The sequence below is a fragment of the Chenopodium album genome, chromosome 7 (genome assembly GCF_948465745.1).
Source record: "Chenopodium album chromosome 7, dcCheAlbu1.1, whole genome shotgun sequence".
Taxonomy (NCBI): domain Eukaryota; kingdom Viridiplantae; phylum Streptophyta; class Magnoliopsida; order Caryophyllales; family Amaranthaceae; genus Chenopodium; species Chenopodium album.
The window spans coordinates 28,703,974-28,728,472 of NC_137840.1; the positions used below are offsets into that span (position 1 = coordinate 28,703,974).

General features: G+C 36.4%; 1 protein-coding gene across 1 annotated transcript; it reads left to right on the top strand.

Annotated features, from left to right (window-relative positions):
• Nucleotides 1-18,135: 18,135 nt before the first annotated feature.
• LOC145638975 (uncharacterized) lies at nucleotides 18,136-24,312 on the top strand. Its single transcript, XM_081690058.1, has 2 exons — nucleotides 18,136-19,154; nucleotides 23,663-24,312. The coding sequence occupies exons 1-2, from the start codon at nucleotides 18,978-18,980 to the stop codon at nucleotides 24,056-24,058; spliced, it is 573 nt and encodes a 190-aa protein (XP_081546184.1). The 5' UTR covers nucleotides 18,136-18,977; the 3' UTR covers nucleotides 24,059-24,312.
• The last annotated feature ends 187 nt before the right edge of the window (nucleotides 24,313-24,499 follow it).

Genomic DNA, 24,499 nt, shown 5'->3' on the forward strand with positions numbered 1-24,499 from the left:
CAAGTGGTTTGTGGGTGGGTAATGACTTTAAAGAATAGTATCTAATGAGAATGAACTAGTATGTTCTTCTCCATGTTTAAACGTATGTTTGAATGTATCTAATAAGAATGAACTAGTATGTTACCTTCAACTCATAAGCTTCTGGGCAGTTTTGAATTGGATTATGGTTGATTAACAACTCATAAGCTTCTGGACAGTTTTTGTCGTCACTAGACTCTAGCATTAGTCATTTAAACCTATCTATATTACATAATAAGTGCATATAAACAAGTTAGTTTTGTAGAACAAAAATATTGTATTGAAAATTAATGGATCATAGAACTAACCTTAGTAAAGAAACTTTAATGTCTTTACTAGGTGAGATCCTCCTGATTAGTTGATCAGAAAATCTTTTTCCCTGAAAAGATGACCTACTTGGCTGCATTCTTCTAAGATTTTGACAGTGCATCAGTAGAAGATTTCATAATTGCTTGTTTTTTTGTATCAAATTCATGTAATTCAGATTAAACATTGTTGTGCAAATAAGCTTTAGGAATTAAATTCGGATTGCACTCTTAGCTTTAATTTCTCCATAATGCTCCTTGCTTCTTGAATGGACTCACTAGCAAACTGGACACTAATCACATGCCATTCTAATTCATTCTATTCTATTTCTACTCAGCCTCCCTCATACAAGGACTCTCATACTCAATTTGTCTTGTCTTGCCGCCAAAACATAACAGCTACCACAACACACACACCACTCTCCATAGTGGGTGCAGTTTGTTCCAATGTTTTCCCCTGCATGCTACAATAATAATGCTTAATGGCTTTTGATTTTCTTGCTCACTACTTTATTTGTGTACTAACTGTGTACTAATGTCAACTATTTTGCTTGCTGCGTTTTGTCAAAAAAGAAAAAAGATATACTTATTTATATTTAATTAGATGAACTTATTTTATATTATTAACTAATATTTATGTATTTTACATTGTTTTGTAGTATTTTAAGCAAGTTCCTCCTACATATTCTCAACAAGTGATCGAGGAGCTTAGGAAAATGTGGATTGCATATGTTACCGGAAACCATCAACCAAATGACAACGACGATGATTTATGTGAATTGTAGATCAATATGGTATTGGTATATCTAAGCATAATTTTTATTTAATCAACGTTAATTAGAAAGGTGTTTTGATACTTAACTCACGTATTTGTTTGTATAGTACAAATTTTGTATGAATGATTCAATTTAATTGTGGCTGGATGTTTTAAATTTTATATATGAAGTATATTTTGATTGCTTTTGTCGTATCTAGAAATATTTTTGTTAATTTTATATTATACAGAAATTTATATTGCACGTATACAGGATCATGGATTTATTTTACATAGAAAATGTGGAATTTTTCTTGCAGGATAAATGTACAAGATATAATACAAGAATATATACAACAATACAGGTCAAAAATGAAATACAAAAAAATACAGATTATCTAAATACAGGAATAATACAATCAAAATACATACAGGACTAATTCGAATAATAAAATTACATATGGTCGGATTTTTTATTTTTTTTTAAAAAAAAAACATTAAAGAACTGTTATCTAACTTAACCGTTCTCTATTGTAATGCAATATAGAACGGTTAAGTAGCCTAAACCGTTATCTTTTCCTTCCTTAGTGTACGAATTTAAGAAGGGAAAAGAGAACGGTTGTGACTAACAACCGTTTTCTATTTGTCAATATATAAAACGCCTAAACGACCCGTTCTCTATACTTTATACATCGCTTAGCAGAAGAACGCCTCTAAGACGATCTATAAAGCCTATTCTAACAGTTCTCTAAGGCCTTTTTTGTAGTAGTGAAACGACCGGATGATGCATTCATATAAATAATAGCCGTCACAATATAATGGACGGCTGGAAAGTTAGCTGGCTGAGCCAGAAATTTTTTATTTACCCGACACCTTGGTCGGTAAAAAGACAAAGTGACTCGGCGCGAAGGCAGAAAAAGCAAAACACTTGACCATTCGGCCGCAGAAAGATACCACTAAGCTCAAAAAGATCAGGGGAGGTCTTCAGCGTTGGCTACTGCCTCATCCTCCCGCGACTGCTCTTCATTTTTCTCAGCATCCCCCTGACCCTCGTCATCCCCTGAGGATGAATCATCCGAGGACTCGAACTCCTCATTTCCCCTAGCAGCCGCCTCCTTTGCTTCCCTCAAGAGTCGGCCGGTTGTTAAACTCAGTGTTCACCTCATCAAACTTGGTCTTCCAAATTTGATAATTGGAGGTCGGCTGCAATGATCCCCAGGCCATTCGCATGAAGGACACATAGTCCTTCATCATTTGTTTGACCAGGGTTGTTTTCTCCTCCTCAGCCAAGGACTTATACTTGGCCTTTAGCAGAGTTTCTTTATTTTGCAGCCAACCCTTGAGCTTCTTAACCTGGCCTTCCAAGTGGCCAGCTTTCTCTTGCGCTTCCTTGAGGGGCACCAATTGGTCCTTGAGGCTCTAAACCTCAATTCTAGAGCTCAGAGATCCGTCCCCTCACCGCATCCAAGTTTTGCTGGACTTGTAGATTGGTCGACGCTTGGGAATACATCATATCAAGACTAAGAATCTCATTTTGTGAAATCTCAAATTGAGCTTTGTCTAAGGAGGAGGCGGCCCGAGCATTAGCTGCCTTTACCTCTTTGGACTTGTTGCTGAGTGGCTTCCTAAGCCCACTCACGTGCAGCATAGCCTGCATTCGGCCAAAATAGAAGAAGAAATCAGTATCAAGCGGCCAAGCAATTAATCAAATGAAAAATTATCAGTCTTACCTTGCAAAGAAGCGCTAGAATGGCGTCCAGGTTGAGGGTTTCAACCCCCTTCACAAACGCCTTGTCATCAGGGTCAATTGTTCAGAGCATTCGTTTGGCCATCTGAAGGACAGTCGGCCTCTCCAGAACCTCTGTCAGATAAAGCAATATAAGTTAAGTTAAAATTTACAAGAACCAATTCCCTTTGTGGCTAATGTTATTCGATCAAATAAATGGGAGTTTGGCCGAATGATAATACCTTCCTCCTCCCCCCTGGCGGCTTTGCTGCCACCTGCTGTTGAGCCGATAGCAGTATTGAGTGGCTTGCCACTCTTCGATATTCCCTAAGGAGCATCCGACTTCATAGATGGCTTGAGTGGGGTGGAGGCGCCGCTGCCCTTGTTTGGTTTAGAGGCGATGTGCTTCTGGTTCTTGCTAGAAGCGCTGTCATCGCCGCCCGACTGCTTTCGCAGCTTAGTGTACGGTTGTTTGGAGGGAGAAGGCTTGGACGATCCATCATGCAAAGAGTTCACATGTTAGTTGTGACTTCAAAATAAAAAATAAAAAAATAAAAATAAAAACTCAAGTCTAAAAGAAAGGAATATGTTTCACCTTAGGATAACTACCTGACGGCTGCTCCTCATTCGTCCGTTTGCCCAAAATGGACGAACGGTAGAGAGCTACAGCATGTGCAGTCGGCTTCTTGCTGGCCGAGAGTTTTGACATTGCTTTGTCTGCAAAAAAAAGTAAAGAGTTGGAAACTCAGACAAAAATAATGATCATCATGAGTAGCGAAGCAAAGTAAATCCACATGGCCTAGTACCTCTCGGTTTTTCAGAGCTAAGGCCACAAGCGGCCAGATATGTCTCGTCCGAGAGCCACTCGTAACAGGGAACGTAGCTCTGAGGGGTTACCTCCTTCACCCCTGTCTCCTTATTGGTTTGAACAGCCACTAAGAAAAGTCCCCGATTTAATATTTGCTCCTGTGCCTTCCTTGGGACAGGCGGCAGGGCTCTCTTTCTAGCAAGGAGGGGAGGCTCTTTGTTCCAGCGGTTGTACCGCCTGTTTAGCTGGAAGTCTGAGGAAGAGACTATGTAGAACTTTGTTCTCTAATCCTTCCCTTTGTTCTCTTTCCCCATCGTCATCATAAACCCCTTATGGCTAGTAAGGGTAAATAAGTCGGCCCCACTTGAGTGGGGAGTCTTGCTTAAATAATGCATATAAGCGAATGCCTCGAAGTTGGGGTCCACCTCCATCATCTCACATGCGGCAACGTAGCCCAAGATGTTTACCCAAGAGTTGGGGGCTAGTTGCCAGATACCCAGCCGGTATCCTTCAAGGATCCTCTCCACTGCCGGATGGAGAGGGAAGCACTGACCGGCTTGAATGGCCGCTTCGTAGCAGCCGAAGCAATGGGCGCCGTAGTTGGCCTTCTCTTGCTAGACGACTATGTCCTAAGCATCAGGCACGGACAACAAAAAGTCATGTCCCATGACATGAGTGGAGATGAACTTGCCAAAGTCGGCTGTCATTTTCTCCCGCCTGTTCTCGGCAACATGCAAAAAATAAGGAGCATGTTCCAGCCGACGCAAAGCAGACGGCTCCGCCTATCCTTCGCCCATATCCACAAAGAGGGACTCTTGGGCATCATTTAATTTGGACCGCGCCTCCTCTGACTCAACGGAGGCGCTATTAGAAGATGATGTCCTAGTGTCATCATCATAACTTTCTTCTGAGCTGGGGGCCCGCTGACTAGTGCCAGCAGTGTACTCCCCCATTTCTACATCCGACACTAATTCACTCAGCCCGGGGCTTTGTCTTTCATCATCCGACTCCTTTAGAATTGAGGAGCTCGGGGTACTAACGTTGCTAGGAGGGTCCTGGCAAACCTCAGAGACGGGCGCCCTAATGGAGCCTTCCGAGTAAACTGTAGAACTCTCCGAATGGTACCAGGAACCATCTGTCCTATACGTCCGACTGGTTTGTTTGTTTCTTGCCATGTTGTCCTGTAGGGGCACAAACACTGTCGGATTTGGAGAAGTTCTCAAAAGGGAGTCCTCGAATGCGCATTCGGCACTTCTAGTTCTATATTCAGCCGTCCCCAGTGACCGGTGACCGACTGATCTCTAACCTAGGCCATGCCGGGTGCGTTTGGGAAACCATTTTTTGAAAAAGAAATATGCAAAAATAAAATTAAAGAAAAGAACAGACGGTTACCTTAGAAGAAGGCACTAGAGTCACTTGGTCTGAATGTCTGCTAAAATAGGCAGACGAACGGCCGAGTGTTGGATGCTGTCGGGAGGAAGTCAAGTTCTTTAAAGTCAAAGATTTAAGATTCTCTCAAGATTCATGCAATTGTGAATCCAAAGGGGAGGTTAACCCTTATTTATAGAAAAGTTGAAAACTAGGGTAAAACCCTAGATTCCCCCATACAGTAAAAAGTGAAAATTCGGTCAATGATAAGCAGACACTTGTCATAGGCGTCACGTGGCGAGCAACGTCACCCCTGTGAAGGGCAAATGATTTGGGTATTTATACGCCGCCAAGTGGACCAATGAGAGTATGACACGTGTCGCTCCAGAAGGTGTCCTAATGGATTTCCCAGATGTTGACACATGTCGCGCAGATATGCCTCTTGGGAAATGACAGCCTTCAAGGCCCAAATCCCTAGGAGAGCCGTAAAATGGCACTGCCCTAATTCCTAGGTCATCAAACCCTAGGACAAGGAACGCTTTTTCTAGGACCCTATAAATAGGGAGATACCCCCCAATAATTGGGACACCTTGAACTTTACGTCTTAACCATTAGGACATTTATTTCTCTCGAAGACATAGAACACCCGATCTCGGAATTCGAGAAGATACTTACTTCCCGCACGTTTTTCTCTGTATCTGTACTAACTTAATCTTCAGAGGAGGACCTCCGACCATTCAGAGCTCCGTTTGTTTTTCAGGTACAGGCGCCATTGTTGGATCTAGTCTTTAAGTCGTAACTCTCCCAAGGGACATAAAAACACCCGAAACAGGCTCATTATCATATATTGAGGACACAAGGTTCTTGCCTCTTTTTTTATAAAAAAAAAAAAAAAAAAAAAAAAAAAAAAAAAAAAAAAACTAAATCAAATAAAAAAAAAAATTAAAATAAAATAAAATAAAACTATATACAAAGACCTAGACTCAAGCAATAAAAAACACTCAAACATGCATAACGTTCCCCGGCAATGCCGCCATTTTGACGTAGGAAAAACTAGGTCGTTGACTAATCCTCCCTAGAGCTAAACCAAATTTATAATCACACAACAAACCTAAATACATGTATAGAGGTAAGTCAAGGGTCGAATCACTAGGAACAGTTATGTTCAAGTGCTTTTAATGTGCTCCTAAGCTAAGTCAAAGTCAAGAGTGAAGAATAGGGTGAACTAACACTAATCAACTACTAAAGAAAACAATCAAACAAATAAAACACTAGGTAATAGGGATTAACACGATATCATGATAATTGCAACAACTTGGGATGATTGAGCTAATCAATGGTTGTGAGGACTAATGGTAAAAGCTATCAATGGAATCGAAGGGCTATCGCCTAATCGTTAAACTAGGTTTCCTATATGAATAACAAATTAAGAGAATCACAATTAAATTCAATCAACAAAAGTAATTTCTAAATCAAGTGATCATGTCATTAGGAATCACAATGCAATCTAGCATGGAAATCTAGGTTAGCTACTCCTATCAATCCAAAACACATGCACCATTCCATCAATCAATTTAATCTCGATGATCAATCAATATAATTCCCAAATTAATCACAATCAATCAATCATACAAGTTTTACCCAAACCCTAGCAAGCAACTACTCCATAACTATCATCACCTAATCTAAACAAGTAATGAATTCAAAGCTCAATCAATATGAAGAACAGCTACACTAATCAACAATCAATCATCAAAACCAAATCAAACAAACATGAAATAAAACAAAACAACAAGATGAGATAGAGTTTGTAATCCCCCAAACCTTCGAGTAAATTATTTTTATATTTCTTTATTTTCTGCACAATATTTTAAACATTTCGAAATGGTTTATAAAAATAAAAGTAATTATTTATATATTTCAATAGCAATATTGTTTTCTTACTCATATTTTGATCAATGTTTTTAAAACTTCCAACCAACCTACTATTTGAAGGCCTATTTTTCAATAGCAAATTTATAAGAGCGTAATTGCCCATTTTAAGCCCAATACTACAATTCTAGTCCTGTTAAAACTAGAGAATCACTAAGCCCATGTTTAATTCATAAAAACCCCCTAAACTCATCATCTTTTCTACATATACAAGCAAGGAAAACCCCAAGATTTCTCTTTTAACTTCCCCTACATTCACGATCAGCTAGAAGAAGAATAAAAAATTTGACGCTTGCTTGCTGCACTAGCCAATGACGCACCCCACCTCCAGTGACCACCCTTGCCGCAGCCTGAGCACCGTTGCCCAGACACCGGACCACCGGTCCAATCCTTCTCTTTCTTATAAACTCTTGTTTTAATTCAAAAGCTTCAAACTTTATATGATTTATTTCATGATTTTTGGTTATAGTAGTTTGATTATAAATTTGGATTGTAGAAGATTGAAAATTTATAAGTTTTATGATGGTTAAAATATGAGATTGATTTTCAGGTTTATATGATTAAGAATTTATGGTTTAAAACCTTGATTTTTCATGGTTTAGGGTTTAAGACGTGATTAATTGATTTAACTAGTTACTTTGTGTTTATATAGTGTTAAATTTTTAGTTTTGATGATTAAAAATAAATTTTCAGATTATAAAAGTATGAATTTTTGGGTTTAAACTATCTTAAATCATATTTTTAGAGTTTTACTTATACTTTTTGGCTATTCTAATTAAACTATGTTAATGGGTTGCTAATAAAGTTTCAAATTTAAAGTATTTAATTAAATTTCAAAAATTTTAATATGAATTGTATTGTTTTAGTATCAAAATAAGAAGTTTTTATATTTCTACATATTTTATTAAGCTACTACTTTGATATTTCAAGCGTAGATTGTTGATTTTCCAAAAGAAAATAACAAACTAAAATTTCAGATTTTCTTAGCAGCTTAAGTATGCTGTAATTTCATTATAAAGGTGTATTTTAAGGTTTTTATGAAGGAAATATAAAGAACTATGTATAAGCTTCTAATTTTAATTAAAGGGAAGGTATTAAGGTGTTATTTAATTGGATTTTGAAGGTTTTAAAGTAAGTTAGTATTGCTGTAAATTTGGTTGTTTGGGTATTAATTGAGATCTTATTGTTTGGTTTAGGAGATTACTTTATAGAAGGTTATTTCTAGTATGTGAAGTGGCATACCAACTTGCTTACTCATACGAGTTACGAAACCTTGCCTTTAGAAGCATGATTAGGGATGTATCGAGAACTTAGTATCATGTATAGAGAAGATTGTGCTAAATTGTTTGGTTATACATTGTGATTTCCGTATATTGTGTATGAGGCGTGTTTGATATATAAGTACATGACTACGGTTGTGGGTGATGTACAAGTGATTGTCTTATCAATTGGATATGTTATGATTAATTAAAGGTTATGGATTCTTGGTTGTCTATAAGTGGAATTAATTTTGATAACGGTTCCATGAGGTAACTTTTTTATACTCTTTCATGAATTAATTATGATTTGAGTAGATGTAGTTTATTAAAGTCTTTTAAGAGAAGGTTTAGGACTTGAAGTGCCCTAAGGTGTTTATACACTGAGGTAGTTAAAGGATTCAATACTAAAAAAATTGTTTTCCACTAATAATCAAGAATTAAATTAGACTTTGGATTGCTTGGAATGATGTGATATTTATTTAAGTATATTCTTTTGCACGAGTCATCACCAATTCTAAACTTGTAAATCACGTAAAGTGAAAAATGGATGAGCAATAAAACACTGGATTTGTGCACATCTAGAGTATTGACAATCAGGGATAGGGGTACACGGGGTATTAGCCGTGCACTTTTTTAGAGGTCGTCTGGTCTACGGGTCTCCTATTTCAAATACTTTTCAAAAACTAGGAGTTAGATGAGACTTCATAATAGCTACGGTCACGGAGTCGCGCTCATGGTCGTTAGATGTTTTATTGATGTTTCCGAAAGGAGGCATGGGGTTTTTCTTTTATTAATGTTCTAAATGGAGCATGGGATGGACAACTTTGTCTATTGCTTAATCCAATGAATAAAATGAAGGAAAAATTGAAAAGAATAATCCCACCTTTCACGCATCTGCTCAAAATAATCCCACCTATTCGAATTCCTGAAATAATCCCACCTTGTAACCCCGTCTTCCCAAAATGAACCTTTTTCATTTAATGACCGGTTGATTGAATTGGTAACCTGTTTTAAAAGGTAATTTGACACGTGTCTTTTTTTGATTGGTTTTATATATAATTTTTTAAAAAATTAAAGAATAAAAAAAATCCCTTCTTCTTCCTACTCCAACCACTCGCCGGAACAACCATACCCAGCCACCGTTTTCCTAGATTCACCACAACAATCAAGCAGCAACGCCGCTCCACCTTCATCAAGCAACAACCTTCACCTCCCACACCGAATTAACCACCAGCACAATCCAACACCACCAAGTCGCACTCACTAATCACAACCCCTCTTAACTCCCCTGCTACGCCCAGCCACACCAACAACCCCACACCAATCAGCTGTGGCCGCATAATACAACCATCGCACCACCTTCAAATTTGCCTAACATACCCCACAACAACCTCCCAGCGCGTTCAAAACCGCAGCCAGCAACATTGCTACCACCATCTCCAACCACCGTCAACACCATCTTAGCCCATATATAACACCCTCGCAAATCGCAGCCACAAGCAATTCAACCCCAAATGGCCAAATAATCAGAACGAAATAATGAAATTATGCGGTTGTGATTTGATTGATAATTTGAACAACCATGATTGAGCTTAAATTATTGGTGATGTCGCTGCTGATCCCTGACATCGGCCAATTAGGTGGGGTTTCAGGTGGTTTGGTTGGTATTTGCGGTGGTTCGGTTGGTATTTGCGGTGGTTTGAAGAGGCTGGGGCAGGGGTGCCAAAAACTAGGGTTCGGTTGGTATTTGCGGTGGTTCAGTTGGTATTATCTGAGATGGAGGGTTTTGCCGGTATTGGTGGGGCAGGGGTGCCGACAGCTAGGATTAAACTGTCGCCGGTGGGGGACAGGCGGTGCCAATGGTGGAGTGGGGCTGGGTTAGGGTGTTAGGGGTTTTTTTTTATTTTTTTATTTTTCCTTTGTTTTATTATTTGAAAAAAAAACAAAAAATTTACCTATAGAAACGGTTGTAGGTAAAAAGGCTCATTTTGAGAAGATGGGGTTACAAGGTGGGATTATTTCTAGAATTCGAATAGGTGAGATTATTTTGAGCAGATGCGTGAAAGGTGGGATTATTCTTTTCAATTTTTCCTAAAATGAAATGAATTAACTACAATTAACTAGTGAAGTCTTAGTAAAACTGATAGTTGAGTCGTGTGTTGAGTCTATAGTTTAATGATGCGTGATGATTGATTATTAGTAGCATGCTAGGGAATTCTTATTATATTTCGCAGCTTGTATATACTCAGCTTTGTTGATTGCGTGCTTTTGTGTGTCTTTCTTTGGTCATGGCCTTTGTCTTTCAATGACCTTGTGACGATCCAATTTTTACACTTGTAATATTGGGGAGCAGATTAACCACAAGCTCTTATACATGCAACATTTGCATCTAGGTGGTGGGATTTTCAATGGAGTGTTGGTTGCTTTTCACAATTTATTTTGCTACTTACTATTAAATTGGTTTAAACTCGGTTTCATTTTATACTACTTTCACTAGTTTGGGTTTTGAATATGGGTCTTAATGGTTCCAAGTTGTAAGACTTAATTTGGTTTTGTTTATTGGTTTTGAAACTTATTTATAACTAAATTAGATTTTCGCTGATAATTTATGATATAGCCTTAACGTTTGAACACGTGGCGGTTGCACGTCATTAATTCCCTTGCATTTTATTAAAGGCATTTACGGACTTAAAGAGAGAATAATTGGGGTGTTACAGAGTTAGAAATGTTCATTGATAATTAAGAAGATCTTCAATACAATTGTCACCCTTGCATAATCAATCTCTAAAATCACCATCAAAATCTCTCACTTTCTATCTCTAAATCTACTCCTAAAACTAATCTTAAAACTAGAGAGAGAAAACGTAAACTAAGCTAAAGTATGAGGAAAATAATATGGAATAACTTCATCAAAAAATCGGAATTTAAAGTATTTATAAGAGGCGGGAAAACGAGCTCAAAATGAACCAGAAAGCAAGGTTGTGCACCCGTGCATGTGATGTAGGGAAAAGTAGGTCGTTATCTAATCTTCCCAAAATTCAAACAAATTTATAATCACTTAACAAACCTAGATACAAGTATAGAGGTAAGTCAAGGGTCGAACCACTAGAAACGATTAGGTTCAAGTGCTTTCAATTTGTGCCTAAGCTAGGTCGAAGTCAAAGGTGAAGAGTAAGGTAACTAATACTAACAACTACCAAAACAAACTATCAAACAAATGAAACACTAGGGAATGGGGATCAACATGCATTCATGATAATCAAACTAATTAGAGAGTCAAGCAATGCAAGCAACGTAAAGACAAATAGTAGGAACAATTAGGAGCATTCAATTAATCATCCTCTTACTCTCTAAGCTAGATTTCTCTAGTGCTAAACAATAAGAAGAAACATAATCAAATATGAACCAATTATGATCAAATCCATATCAAGTGGTCATGTCAATCAATTCAATCATGCAATCAAGTTTAGCATCATGGTTAGCTACTCCAATTAAACTAGACAATATGAAAACCTCTATATATCAATTTAATTACAACATAAGAACTACTCAAATTCCCAAAGTAATCTCAACAATCAATCATACATGTTTATTCAATCCCTAGAAAAGAAACTGCTCAAGAATCATCATCAAATCAACAAGCAATTGTCGCCAAGCATCAACAAGTATTGAAGAGGAACTACACTAATCAAGAATCAATCATCAAAACCAAATCAACAAACATGAAATTGACCAAAGCAATAAAGAGGAGAGAGCTAGAGTGAGAAATGCTCATTGATTTATTATGGAGATCTTCAATACAATTGTCACCTTGAATCTTCAATCTCTCAAATAACCACTGAAATCCCTCACTTTCTTTCTCTAAAACTACTCCTAAACTAACCCTATTCTAGATAGAGAAGCTCTCAACCTAAGCTAAAATATGAGAGAGAAATTCTAAGCTAGTCTAAAAGTTGTCCCAAAAATAGAAAGGTCTCAAGTATATATATATCAAGGGAGCAAAGTTGGCTCGGCCAACCTATGGTACGCATGCACAATAGGGTGTGCGCCACTCATGCTCCCTGCTGCGCTCACGCACCATAGTGATGGTTGTGCATTCAGCCTCTTGCTTTGGTTCCAACGCTCACAAGCATGCTCCTCATCGACGCTCTCGTATGATGCTCACAAGGGGGGCAGCCTTCAAATCTTCATTTTTGCGTGTTCATGATCAAGAAATGTGATGATGGTGATGCACGAGAGCGCTAATGCCAAGAGTAGGAGTTTGCTTCTTATCTTGAACTCTAGCCAACCAAATGATATGAGTTCTTGTCCCGAGCATCCAAAAGACTTGGAGAACCTTCCAAAGTAGATCTCGAGACCCCGAACAAAGCCTACAATAAAATAAAGTAAAGCGGGTAAAGTAGAAAAGACAAAAATACCCTTATTTCACAAGAAAGCACAAAATAAAAGAAACGAAGAAACTAAAACATAAGTGAACAAAACAAAGGCATTATTTAGAGAATAAAAAAAAGAAGGAAATCATCCTAAAATGCTACACTCATCAGCAGGCTGGCTGGCTAAGCGCCAGCGCAAGGTGGGTTGCACACCCTCTCCACATCCATCACGCTTGCAAAATGGGTACGGAACGGTCCTTGATTGCGCGCCCGCACTCCCTAAGCAGGACACTTCTTCGGTGCATGCATGATGTAAATGGTGCACCCCTTATGATAGTCACTAACTTTGGAAGATTCAAATAGAATTTATAGTGGGTTTAACATCGTTGTTTCATGAGAATGCGGCTTGAGAGTGCAAGAGCTCGAACTTGGAGCATGCCACACTCTTACTTCTTGAGCTTTCCCAATGCTATAAGCTTGCTCCAAAGGAATCTTCCTACTTGGTAAGCCACCAATATGAAGACTCGAACCTCATACAATACCTACAACCACAAAAAGAGTACAAAAGATGGAGAAAACACTAGAAAATCCACAAAAGTGGACAAAAACACAAAATAAGAGAGAATAAAGAAACTAAAGAGAAAATGAATAAGACTAAGCATTTATTAAGAAATAAAGCTATGAAAAGAAGGTAAAAACAACCTAAAAGCTCATCAAATGAGTGCCATAAATGGCACTCATCAATAACTAAAAATACAAAATCACACTCTAATTAATTATTATGATTAAGTAAATATTGCATTATCCATATGTGAAACTGCTTTATCAGCTCCCAAAAACGAATATGCCACATTTAATGAACTGAATTCATACATTCAACATTTATAACTTATCAACAACATTTTTTCCATTGTCACAAAAAAAAAAAAAAAAAAAAAAAAAAAAAAAAAAAAAAAAAAAAAAAACAAAAAAACAAAAAAAAAAAAAAAAAAAAAAAAAAAACCAAAAAACAAAAAAAAAAACAAAACAAACACATATATTTATATATATGAGCTCGATGAAGAAACAAAATTGGAAGCTTTAATTTGAAATCAATGAATGTTGTATCATGCATGACACTTGAATTTCAAATTTTAGAAAAATTAAGAGATGTGCAAAATTTGAGAAGAATTTGTGTAAAATAGTGCACGTAGAATAACATTAAGAAGGGAAAAATATATCTAATAATGCTAACAAGAATCAAATTTTTGGGTTTTTTTTTGTGATGTTATAATAAAAGTTTTAAATTTTGTGGTATTATAAACAAATTTTTCTAACAATGGTGCTATAAGTCAAAAAATCCTAGAACTTATGTTAATTAGTTTTCTAAAAATTGCAGGTTCCTAGAACATGTTCTAAATTTTGCCACCAATGCTTACTTTATAAAAGAGATGTGTCTAAAGCAAAGAGTAAACATGAATTAATGTAAATTCTTATTGTTTTAACCATTATCCCTAAGATACAATGATCTAAAATTAGGGCACCTCCATCATACTTCTTCAAAGTCCATTTTGACTTGTCGTCAATACTTCTCGCTTATGATGTTTTCAATACCTGTGCGAGTTTTGGTACTAATTTCATTTCGAGAGAGGAAGTAGATTAATTCAAATTATTGGAAGCATGAGTAATTGTTAGAAACAACAACAGGTCATATCACTCATCAGCTACCACTTTCAATCTTGGCATCAATACTAAAGTTTTCATTGTAGAAGCTACAACCCTCCATAAAGGCATATACCTGTCGCTCCAATAATTAAGGTATACACAATATTTAGATTAAGGATGAAATTCTTGTAGTAATCAATCCAGTCTAGAACTACCAAAAAGTTGTATCGTGTCGCATTCATGTTATGTCCTGTGTTCGTTTCATGTTATTCACAAAATTTTTCAAAAATTATGTAAAATATAAGATAATTGCATAATTTGACCAATTTAATTAAACAAGTCATATTCAGGTTGTTTCGTGTAGCGTTGTGTCGACTTCGTGTTTTCTCTGAGTGATTTCTTGTTCATGTTGTTCCAGTTTCAATGGTGCTAATGCGGCATGCCAGAGATTGCCAACTCTACTTTAGTCCAAGGGTAAAATAGTCCATTTCACGGGAGATTGAGCGCATCGTCTTTGAAACCTGAGTTTTGCTTTCCCTAACTAACAGTTGGAGCATTTAACACATTTATCATAATGAGAATAGAGCACAAGTTAGATAGCAAATCTAGGTCATTTAGTTGATTACGGCTTGGACATTGTTTCTTATAACTCTAATTCAATCCTCAATCTCTCATGTAATACATTATCTTTTTTCTTTTTCCTTTTAAAACACTCCAACTTCTGTGTATTTCACATATTTGTGTAGAATAATTAATATTCGTATCAAAGTTACTTTTGTAAAAATACTACGCATAATAAATACTTCCTCCATTTTTAAATACTTGTTTCACTTTCCTTTTTCGGTCGTATTCACTTTCCTTTTTTGGCCGTTTTTAAATACCTGCTCCATTTCCTTATTTGGAAAAATTTTACAATATTTAATCAATTTCTCTCACCTAGTGGACCCATCATTAATCATATTTTATTAATTTCATATTCTCTTTCCTCCAATTCTCTCCACTACTTTTGCTTTTTACAATTTTTTATTCTTCTACTTACTCCACTACCTCCATATTTTATTACTTGCTCCAATTTCTCCTAAAACTCCGTTCAGGGAAAAATAGAGCAAGTATTTAAAAATGGAGGGAGTAGTTATCAAAAAAGAATAAATAACCCCTAACCGACCTAGTAACCCCAAATAACCCTTAACCGACCTAGTAACCTCTAGTAACCCCAAGTAACCCCTAACCGACCTAGTAACCTCTAGTAACCCCAAGTAACCCCTAACCGACCTAGTAACCCCAAGTAACCCCTAACCGACCTAGTAACCCCCGACCAAGTAACCCCTAATAACCCCTGACCGCCGACCTAGTAACCCCCAGTAACCCCTAACCGACCTAGTAACCCCTAACTGACCTAGTCACCCCATGTAACCCCTGACCGACGAACTAGTAACCCCTGACCGGACCTAGTAACTCCTGACCGGACCACCTAGTGACAGGGTAAAGTCGTATCCCCTAATCAAAAATAATTACCTAATTCACTAATAAAGTAGATAGGGAAGTAGGGTCGATCTCCACAGGGAAACAAGTCTTTTTACTCCTAATTAAATATTATAATCTAGATTATTTAAGTAACCAATATTAAAAGTTGAATATGAAACTAAACTAAAAAGAGTAGGAAAAGGGAGAAAATAATATATAAAAGGATCTAGGGCATAGGTTCACCAATAAATAATATGCCGGGGTAAAATAGGGGGCTCTCGCAATTTATTAACCAAGATAGATCTAACAGGCTCTCGCAATTTACTAGATCTAAGTTCTTATTGAAAATAGCCTTTAATATCAAATTAACATCTGCTCGATTCATCAATTTAATATTGCTATACTTTTACAAGCCGCAATTGTAAAACATTAAAACAATCCAATAAGAAATTATCATGCAGTATCATCAATCAATAATAGTCAATCATCAATGCATCAATTAATCAGATTGTAAAGGGCTCTCGCTACTTATTACAATCACACAATTAAATTACCGGTATTAAATCTCATCTCTCGAATCTTGACTTAACCATTTATAAATTAACTTGCCTATTGAAACTAGACCTAAACATTAATTCTCATCTCTCGATTCTTGAATCAATATTGTCAAACTCATGCATAAAAGATAGGCCTAATCTAGTCACAGAGCATTAAATCAATCAATAGGAAATTAATCTAGCATTGATAATCAACAACAATAATTTACCCCTTCATATTATTTATTAGATCCCCATAAACCCTAGAAATTAAACTACTCACACATAATTAAATATAAACTAAGCAAAGAAATAAAATAAATCATGATCAAAGGAATAAAGTAAATAACTAAGATTAAGGGAAAATAAATCGTCACCAAAATAAATCTGGAATTAATCAAAGAAATAAGAACAAAGGTTTTGGGAGAGAGAGTTTAGAGAGAGAAAACTAAGTAAAGAGAGAAAGTCTAAGAGAAAAGATTAAGAGAAGAAGAAGAAGAAGTCTCAAATCGTATTACGGAGGAGTATTTATACTCCGTACAAAAATCCTAAACTAAAACAAATTAAAACGACTCTAATTGTCTCCTAAATAAACACGCGCCCGATCGGGCGAGGCACCGCCCGATCGGGCGCGCCTATTTTCACCTCTAAAAACAATCTCGCGCCCGGCCGGGCGCGTCACCGGGCGCTCCTCCCGCCCGGCCGGGCGCGCCTCCGGGCGCCAGCCTTTTTGGCCGGGCGGATCATTTGGGCCAATATTTGGACTTCGATTGGGCTCCAATTCTTCGGGCCAATCTGAGTTTCCTCTTTGGGTCTTGAATACTCGGTCCAAACGCCCCGGTATCACCTCTACCGAGCCCTTAATCACCGGTTCGATGTCTCTAACCGGCCCTGGGCTATAAAATCTGGTCGTGCTTCTCCAGTGCTCGTGATTGCTGCTAAATATCTCGGGAAAATACTCCAAAAGCATAAATCCCTGCAAAAGTCAACCAAATCTACGAAAACACTAGAAAACACCAATTAGTAATAAAAGTGGCTCTAAAGAGCCAAAAACACTACTAATTATGACCAAGGGACGGGGGTAAAATGCTATATAAAATGGATACATCACCTAGTAACCCTTGACCAGATATAGTAACCTCTTATTCACTACTAACAAAAAACTACCACCAATAACCACCACCAACGAACCACTACCAACCTAAACCACCAACGAAACCAGATCTAAAACCCAGAACCACGAAACCACCACTACCCATCCACGAAACCACCATTACCCACCCATGAAACCACCACTATACACGAAAACAATTTGTTCTTCGTTCTTCAATAAAACAAAAAATTAAGTAATAAAATTTAACAACTTACAAGTTAGAAAATCAAAAGCTTCATCAAATAAGCTTGAATTCAACATAAAATTCGTTAAGCATAAATTTCCAATAGTAAACAATTAATGAAGTTTGAAATAATTTGGGCTAACAAGATGACACCATTAATAAAGTTTGAAGAAAAAAGAGGAGAGAGAAACAAAATTGAGGGAAAAAGAAAAATGTCGTAGAAGACGGAGGAAGAAAAGAGGAGAGAGAAGAATTAAAAAAAAAAAAAATATTACCTCCGTTAACAGTTATTTGCAACATTTACTAAAAAAAGGGTGCTACATATTATTTGCAACAAATTTATTTCTTTCCTATTGTAGTAACTTTTTTCTAATAAAATGACCAAATACCCTCATTTTAAAATTATTAACCCCTAATACTACACATAATTACAAATTATTACAACTCTAATTTAATGTAATAATCTAAACTTTTCCTCCAAAAAAATCTGATTCATCCATCTCTCTCCTTCATCATCTTCTTCCTTCTTCATTTCTCATCCATTATTTCTACTTCAGATTATCTTTCTCATCTCTCATTTTGTTTGGGGTGGTTGTTGGTGGTTTGTGGGGGTGGTTTGTAAGTGGGTTGGATAGATCTGGAATTTTTTCGTGGGTGTTGGTGGTTCGTGGGTGTTGGTGATTCGTTTGTGGGTGTTGGTGGTTCGTGGGTGTTGGGGTTCGTTTGTGGGTGTTAGGGTTCGTTTGTGGGTGTTGGTGGTTCGTTGGTGGTTATTTCCTGGGTGTTGGTAGTTAATTCGTGGGTGTTGGTGGTTCGTGGGTGGCTATTTTGTGGGTGTTGGTGTTTTCCGGTAGCTTTTTCGTGGGTGGGTTTGGTTTTGGGTTTTAGATCTGGTGGTTTTTGGGTGGTTTTTGTGGTTCAAATGTGGATTTCGGTGGTTCAAAGGTGGATTTCGGTGTTTGTGGGTGGCGTGAGTGGTGGTTCTTGGGTTTTGGGTGACAAGGGTTGTGGTTCTAGGTGGCGTGTGGTGGTGGTTTTGGGCAGCCATAGTTTAATTGGGTTTGGTTTTTTTTTTTTTTAATTTAATTAGTAGTTAAATACATGTCCATAACTTTCAATAATCTTGTTTAAGAAGTTTTGTCAAGGAGTCCGCGCATACCTCTTTATTGCAAATAACCGTTTAAGGAGGTGGTATATACTTTTTATTTTTTATTTTTTATTTTTTTTTTATTTTTTAGGGGAAGGAGGTGGTATATACTTATGAAACTTTGTGATATAAAATTAACAAAAAAGTACGAAAGCATATAATAGCCTCTCGCAACCTAAGAAGACAATTAAACAATCCCAGAAAAAACTGGAAACCTCTAGTGAGTTTATAAAAAAAAAACGTGCCCCCAAAAAAAGGTTTAAGAATCAGGTTTTGTGTCATTTGTGAAATGTGTTAAAATACAGCATGAATCAAACAGCGGACATGGAAATGATCGAGGTGACGGAGGACTCTCAGCTTCCACCACCTCCTCCGTCCACCAATGCCAGTGCCGCCGCTCCTCAATCCGACGCTGCTGCTGGTTTCCTTTCATTGGCCCGTCAACTCATCGATCAGGGCAAACCTTCCCAAGCCCTTCAGGCGGTAATTTTTTCAATCTTTTATTGAATTTGCTTTGTATTTTGTTTATATGTATAGGTTATGCCCTTCAATTGTTGTTTTATTTAAGATAATTGAAATGGTTATTGGTTCATGCTCCGTATAAAAATAATAGAACACGTCATTTTAAGAGAGGATGACTAGTTATTGGTTCGGGTGATGCTCGGGGTCATTGCATGTCGTACAAGAATAGATGATTGTAGACTATTTATTAAGGAATTGTTGTAGTGGAGAATTTGAGAGTTTGTCATTCCATCTTGTTTGTGTTACCTTTCACATATACAATGGCTATTAGAATTGGTTGAACTTTTTACTCATTGCTTACGACGTTTCTATGAGTCATTGCTTACGAAATTTGGATGGTTGTATACCTGTCTGCTTCAGGACTGCAAAGGTGTAGTTTGAACTGAATCATGGACTCAAAGTCAGATGTTCATTTCTGATATGAATCATCAGACATCATTACTTCATCTTTAACATGAATTAAGTGAGCAAACATATTATGTTGTCGTATGATATTAATAGTTCAATATTGTCATTTGTTTTGCTGTTACACAGTCTTGTCAATAGTAAGAAAAGTTATAGTTAAAGCTATAATTTAGTTTATATATTAGGAATTAGTGATAGGAAATTATATTGTACAAATTAAATTGAAATTAGTAAATGATTACTATGAGGCGAGGCGCGACTGGAAAGAACTAAGGGATGTAATTGTTGAGGAAGATATAATTCCACCAACTAGTTCGTCGTTTTTTATTTTATTTTATTTTTTTTATATTTTTTTTTGGGCAAAACTACTTACAGAATATTAGCTATTCAGAATTTGGTACTTGGGATGCTTATTGAGGATGGATAGAGATTTTTTTTTCCTTTGAGAGGGAATGTAGCTTTTCAACTATCACACCTCCGTGTCAGATGCTATGAATGGCAGCCTATCAGTTGGGAGGAGAGTGACACATGGTGGAGACTTGTGAAGGGTCTCTTGATTTTCTCTTCATGCTATACAAATATAATTTCCAATTTCTACTTGAGGATAAATGAGAGAGTTACAAGTAGCGCCAGAAAATTGAAATGTTGCACAGTTGTACTTCCTCCGTTTGGAAATATAAATCTCTTATGTCATTTTAGGATGTCCGGAAAAAGTTGTGACCTTTTCCAAAATGGTAGTAATGATTTCTAATATGGCGTACTTAAATTATGTAATGGGTAAAGGGTTGAATTAAGAACTATCACAATCATTGTGAAGGCTTTGATTATGGGATGTTGGGATAATTTGACATAATTGACGATGTACTTGGATAATATGATAATTTATTCCAGGGTGAGGGTGTAATAAATTTACATGAACTGTATGTCTGGCTGTCGTTATAATAAGGAGGTGTATCCTCAATCTTCTTAAGCTGGAAGATTAGGAATCAATTTACGGTTATCTGTCGTCTTCTGCAACACTAACCAGTCTGTGTGGTTATCTGTTAGCCTAAATTCAGTTCTCTCAAGCTCAAGGTCTGTCTTTGGAGTTTTTAAGAAAGCACTAAATGTGCTAGAAGTTGGTGTGCAAAATATATGTACCAGAGCTTTGATAAAATTTCATTTATGTCCTGCTCTCCTAACCCCAAAATAGTAAAATTATATTTTTCTGTTTTGTTTTACTTGAATTAAGTGATACGGTGATTAAAAAGTCCAGAACCAACACTACTACTTACATTTGTTACATACAAACATTAATAATAATTAGAAAATAAAAAACACTTTATTAAAACTTTTAAAGAGTAATACAATAGGTTAAGGTGTCCTTACAAAATATCTATAAAAATATCATAGAAGAACTATCCTTTGTGTAATTTGGGATGATACATGGCTAGTTATTTCTGACCTAGGGTGCATTAATTTACTTGTATTTTTGGGATGATAACTGGCTGGCTTTCATTATGATATAGGAATAGTTTTATCATTATATGCTTAATATAAAAGGCTAGCTAGGACAGATCCTAGGATCCATCGCAGTCAACAAGATACACAAAAGTCATGGTTTTGTGTTTTGTTTAACTTTCAACTCCCTAACCCATGATAGCAAGAGCTCAACAAAAGAAATTCAATTCATTCAACTCTCTAAAATAAAGTTACAATCTAAGGTCACTATAGATAGACGTAATTATTAAATTTAGAATATTCCTAAAACTATAAAATTAGGATAAAGAAACTAATTATTCATATCTTACTCGTGAAACAAAGATCACAAATAATACACTAACATAAAATTATATCTTGAAATAATTTAAAGCTAGCTATAAGATATCTTAAACTCTTGCTGGACTTTCATTCGACTAAAATCAAGTCTCTTTTATCTAGTTTTAAGAATCTAACTAACAAATTAATGTAACTATCAATGTATGTAGCAGAGCTTCCATATGCATGCCTAGATCCGAGATTTTTGACAAACCATACCTTATGAAAATATCCATTTTTATCTTAATCTGTAAAATAATCCAAGCCCAAAAATTAAAAAGACTACTTACAAAATTATTCTTGAGTATCTAGTTTACTAGTTTACTCCCATATGCATATCTGGTAACACCATTTTCCTTAATCTTCTTAAGTTGGAAAAGTTAGGACTCAAATATTTTTTTTGTCTTCTTTTGCAATGATGGTCTGCTGTGATTAGCTTTTAACCTAAATTTGTAAGGGTTGCGCTCGAGCCTTGATTAGGGGCACAATAATGTACCAGGAGTTGGTGTGCAAATATGTTATCCAAAGCTATGGTAAAACTTCAGTAAGGGCCTATTTAGAGTGGCTCTATGCCCCTGCCCAAAACAATAAAAATGGTACGTGGATAATTTTTCACAGTTTTTAGCGGCACACTTGATGGATATTTGGATGTTAAAAAAAAAAGGTTAGGCTAAGTTTATGCTATTATTTGGGGAACTACTTTTTGATGCAATAGTGTGAGAAAGGGAGAACTTAGAGCTTAGGTTAAGATATTTGATATGAAGCTAATGAAGGGGAACATTTGGTCTCTTATATTGGAGAAGGAAAGTTTTTTAATCTGTTGCTTCAGCCAGCATGCATCTCTTATGTCTTTCTTTTGACATTTGAAGTTACTAAATTGAATTACTGGCATTCTGATCGGCTTCGATATCAAGATCTAGGATATGGGAAGTACTAGGGGTTAGTTTGAAGAAAGTTGAAGAATGAATATTAATATGGGAAAAACCTTTATAAATAGCAAGAGGTGAACGAGTCTCATTGCACTCTGCTTGGAAATAATGATCTTACTCTCTGCAAAGAAAAACCTGCAGTATTGCTATGCTCGTTTTGGTATCAATTTTGCATTTGATTTTGGTGTGTCCATATTATATAATTCTACAAATAGCCTATAGATAATGTCATGGCTTTACTCTGTTGATACTTATAACCTTGATTTATTCGAGAACCGTGGTGAATGTAGGGAATTTAGTTATTGTTTACTCAAATCTCACTTATTACGTGTTACGATATTGTGCTGGCATGCTAGTAAACATCAAAATTGAATAGGAAATATTATTTGTTTGCATATCTCACAATATCATTACTTTTTTAGGTCGAAATTAATAGTTATACTATACTAAGAGTGTTAATGCATTAACTCTTAGTAATAAATAAGTAGTGGAATATTAAGTGTTAAGAGGAAGATGGGTGGATTTTTCATGTTTCAACAGTACATAGGCTGGAGAATTTATATTTGTACTTGTTGGTTATGTGTGAGTGATCTCAAGTTTGGTGCATGTGTGTAGTCTGCATGCACGCGTGCATGTGAGGAAGGGCTAGCCAATAGAGGTGTGGAGGGAAACTAATAAGTGGCCACTGCCCAACACTCTTACTCTTGTCACTCATAATCTTCAGTTGAGTTTAGGAAACAGGATTTGGAATAGGTTCTGAGAATGATGGTCAAATTACATGGTTGCACTCTGCAATCTTTTCATCCCTTAGATGCTCTACCAACTTGTAAATCGCAAACAAATAAAAAAAAAACTGCTGCTATTTATTTTGCTTTGGACTGTAAAAGCTTTGGTGCTTATTGTAGTGTGTTCTAAATTTCCTTAGAATGTCAGAATTAGATTCACTCATATGCCTGACTGCATGCATAATCCTATTGTGATTTGTGAATGAATATTTCTCTGTTAATATTTGGAAGTTATCTTGACATGTTTGCATTCTGTGTGGACAGCAGTAATTTGTACATTGAGGCCAATGGCCTAATTTGGAAGTAATCTTGACATGACTCGGATTCTGTGTCGATTTAACTGAAGCAGGAGTAAATTGTGCAATGTTCTAAATAAAATAATAGGACTTAACCCATTATGTATCTTAATAACGATATGTATCATGGGTATCCACTTAACCAGTTTGCATAGAGCTTTAAGATTAGAGGTGGTTAAAGTTATTTATTTATTTATTTTTTATTATTATTTTTCTTTTTATGTACACTAATATGGTGAATATCTTGTCCCAAACAGATAGTTATGGCTATGAGAACAAAAGGAGGAGAGGAGGCTGTTTTCTACATCTTGCAACGTGCACGTGAGCTATACAGATCAAAACTACAGGCTAGTGCTGAAGCTGATCAGCTTGCCTCTTTATTTGCTGAGTGTGTAATTGCTGAAGCTCAGCCCACAGGAAGTGAACCCTCATCATCTCCATCACCATTTTTCTCATCATCTGCAACACCAACTGTTCCTAGCCGCGAAATGGAGACTGACGCTTGTGGAACCTCAATTTTGGCAGAGACCGGAAGAAAGCAGATTGTGTTGGATGCCTTCTCCGACGGCAGTAGTTTCATCTGTTTGAAGTGTGGTGGTCTTGTTAGCAACCATCGTAAAGATGAACATTATGCTTACTGGTGTCAGTTTTAAATGCACCTAAGAGTGTTCACAGATGCAGGTGCTTTGTAAAGCATGAGATTAAAAATTGTCATCTTGAATATATGCTACTGTTACAAATGCTTTGTTTCCCTATTAACAATGATATACCTGCTTTGAAAGGGAAAAACATTCGAACTCCAGGCTTAGGCCATACACATGCATTTGTAGATTATGCTGAGAAATGTATGTCGGAGTTCTTGTGATTATAATGGGGATGATCTTATAGTAACAAGTTTTTCCTTTTATAGTCTTATAGGACGCTATCTGTGGTGACGTCTACTTGAGATAGCGCCATACTGTACATGCATTGGTGTGATCTTTTGGTTAATCATTCTAGTATCTGTTACAACAGTTTGTATAATATATTTGAGTTATAATGTAAAGTAACACGAGATCTTGATAAGCGTTACATCAAGTAGAAAATCTGCCATG

Coding starts and splice junctions, on each gene's coding strand:
- LOC145638975 (XM_081690058.1), top strand. CDS start 18,978: ATGAATCAAACAGCGGACATGGAAATGATCGAGGTGACGGAGGACTCT. Junction 19,155..23,662: donor CTTCCCAAGCCCTTCAGGCG/GTAATTTTTTCA, acceptor TGTCCCAAACAG/ATAGTTATGGCTATGAGAAC.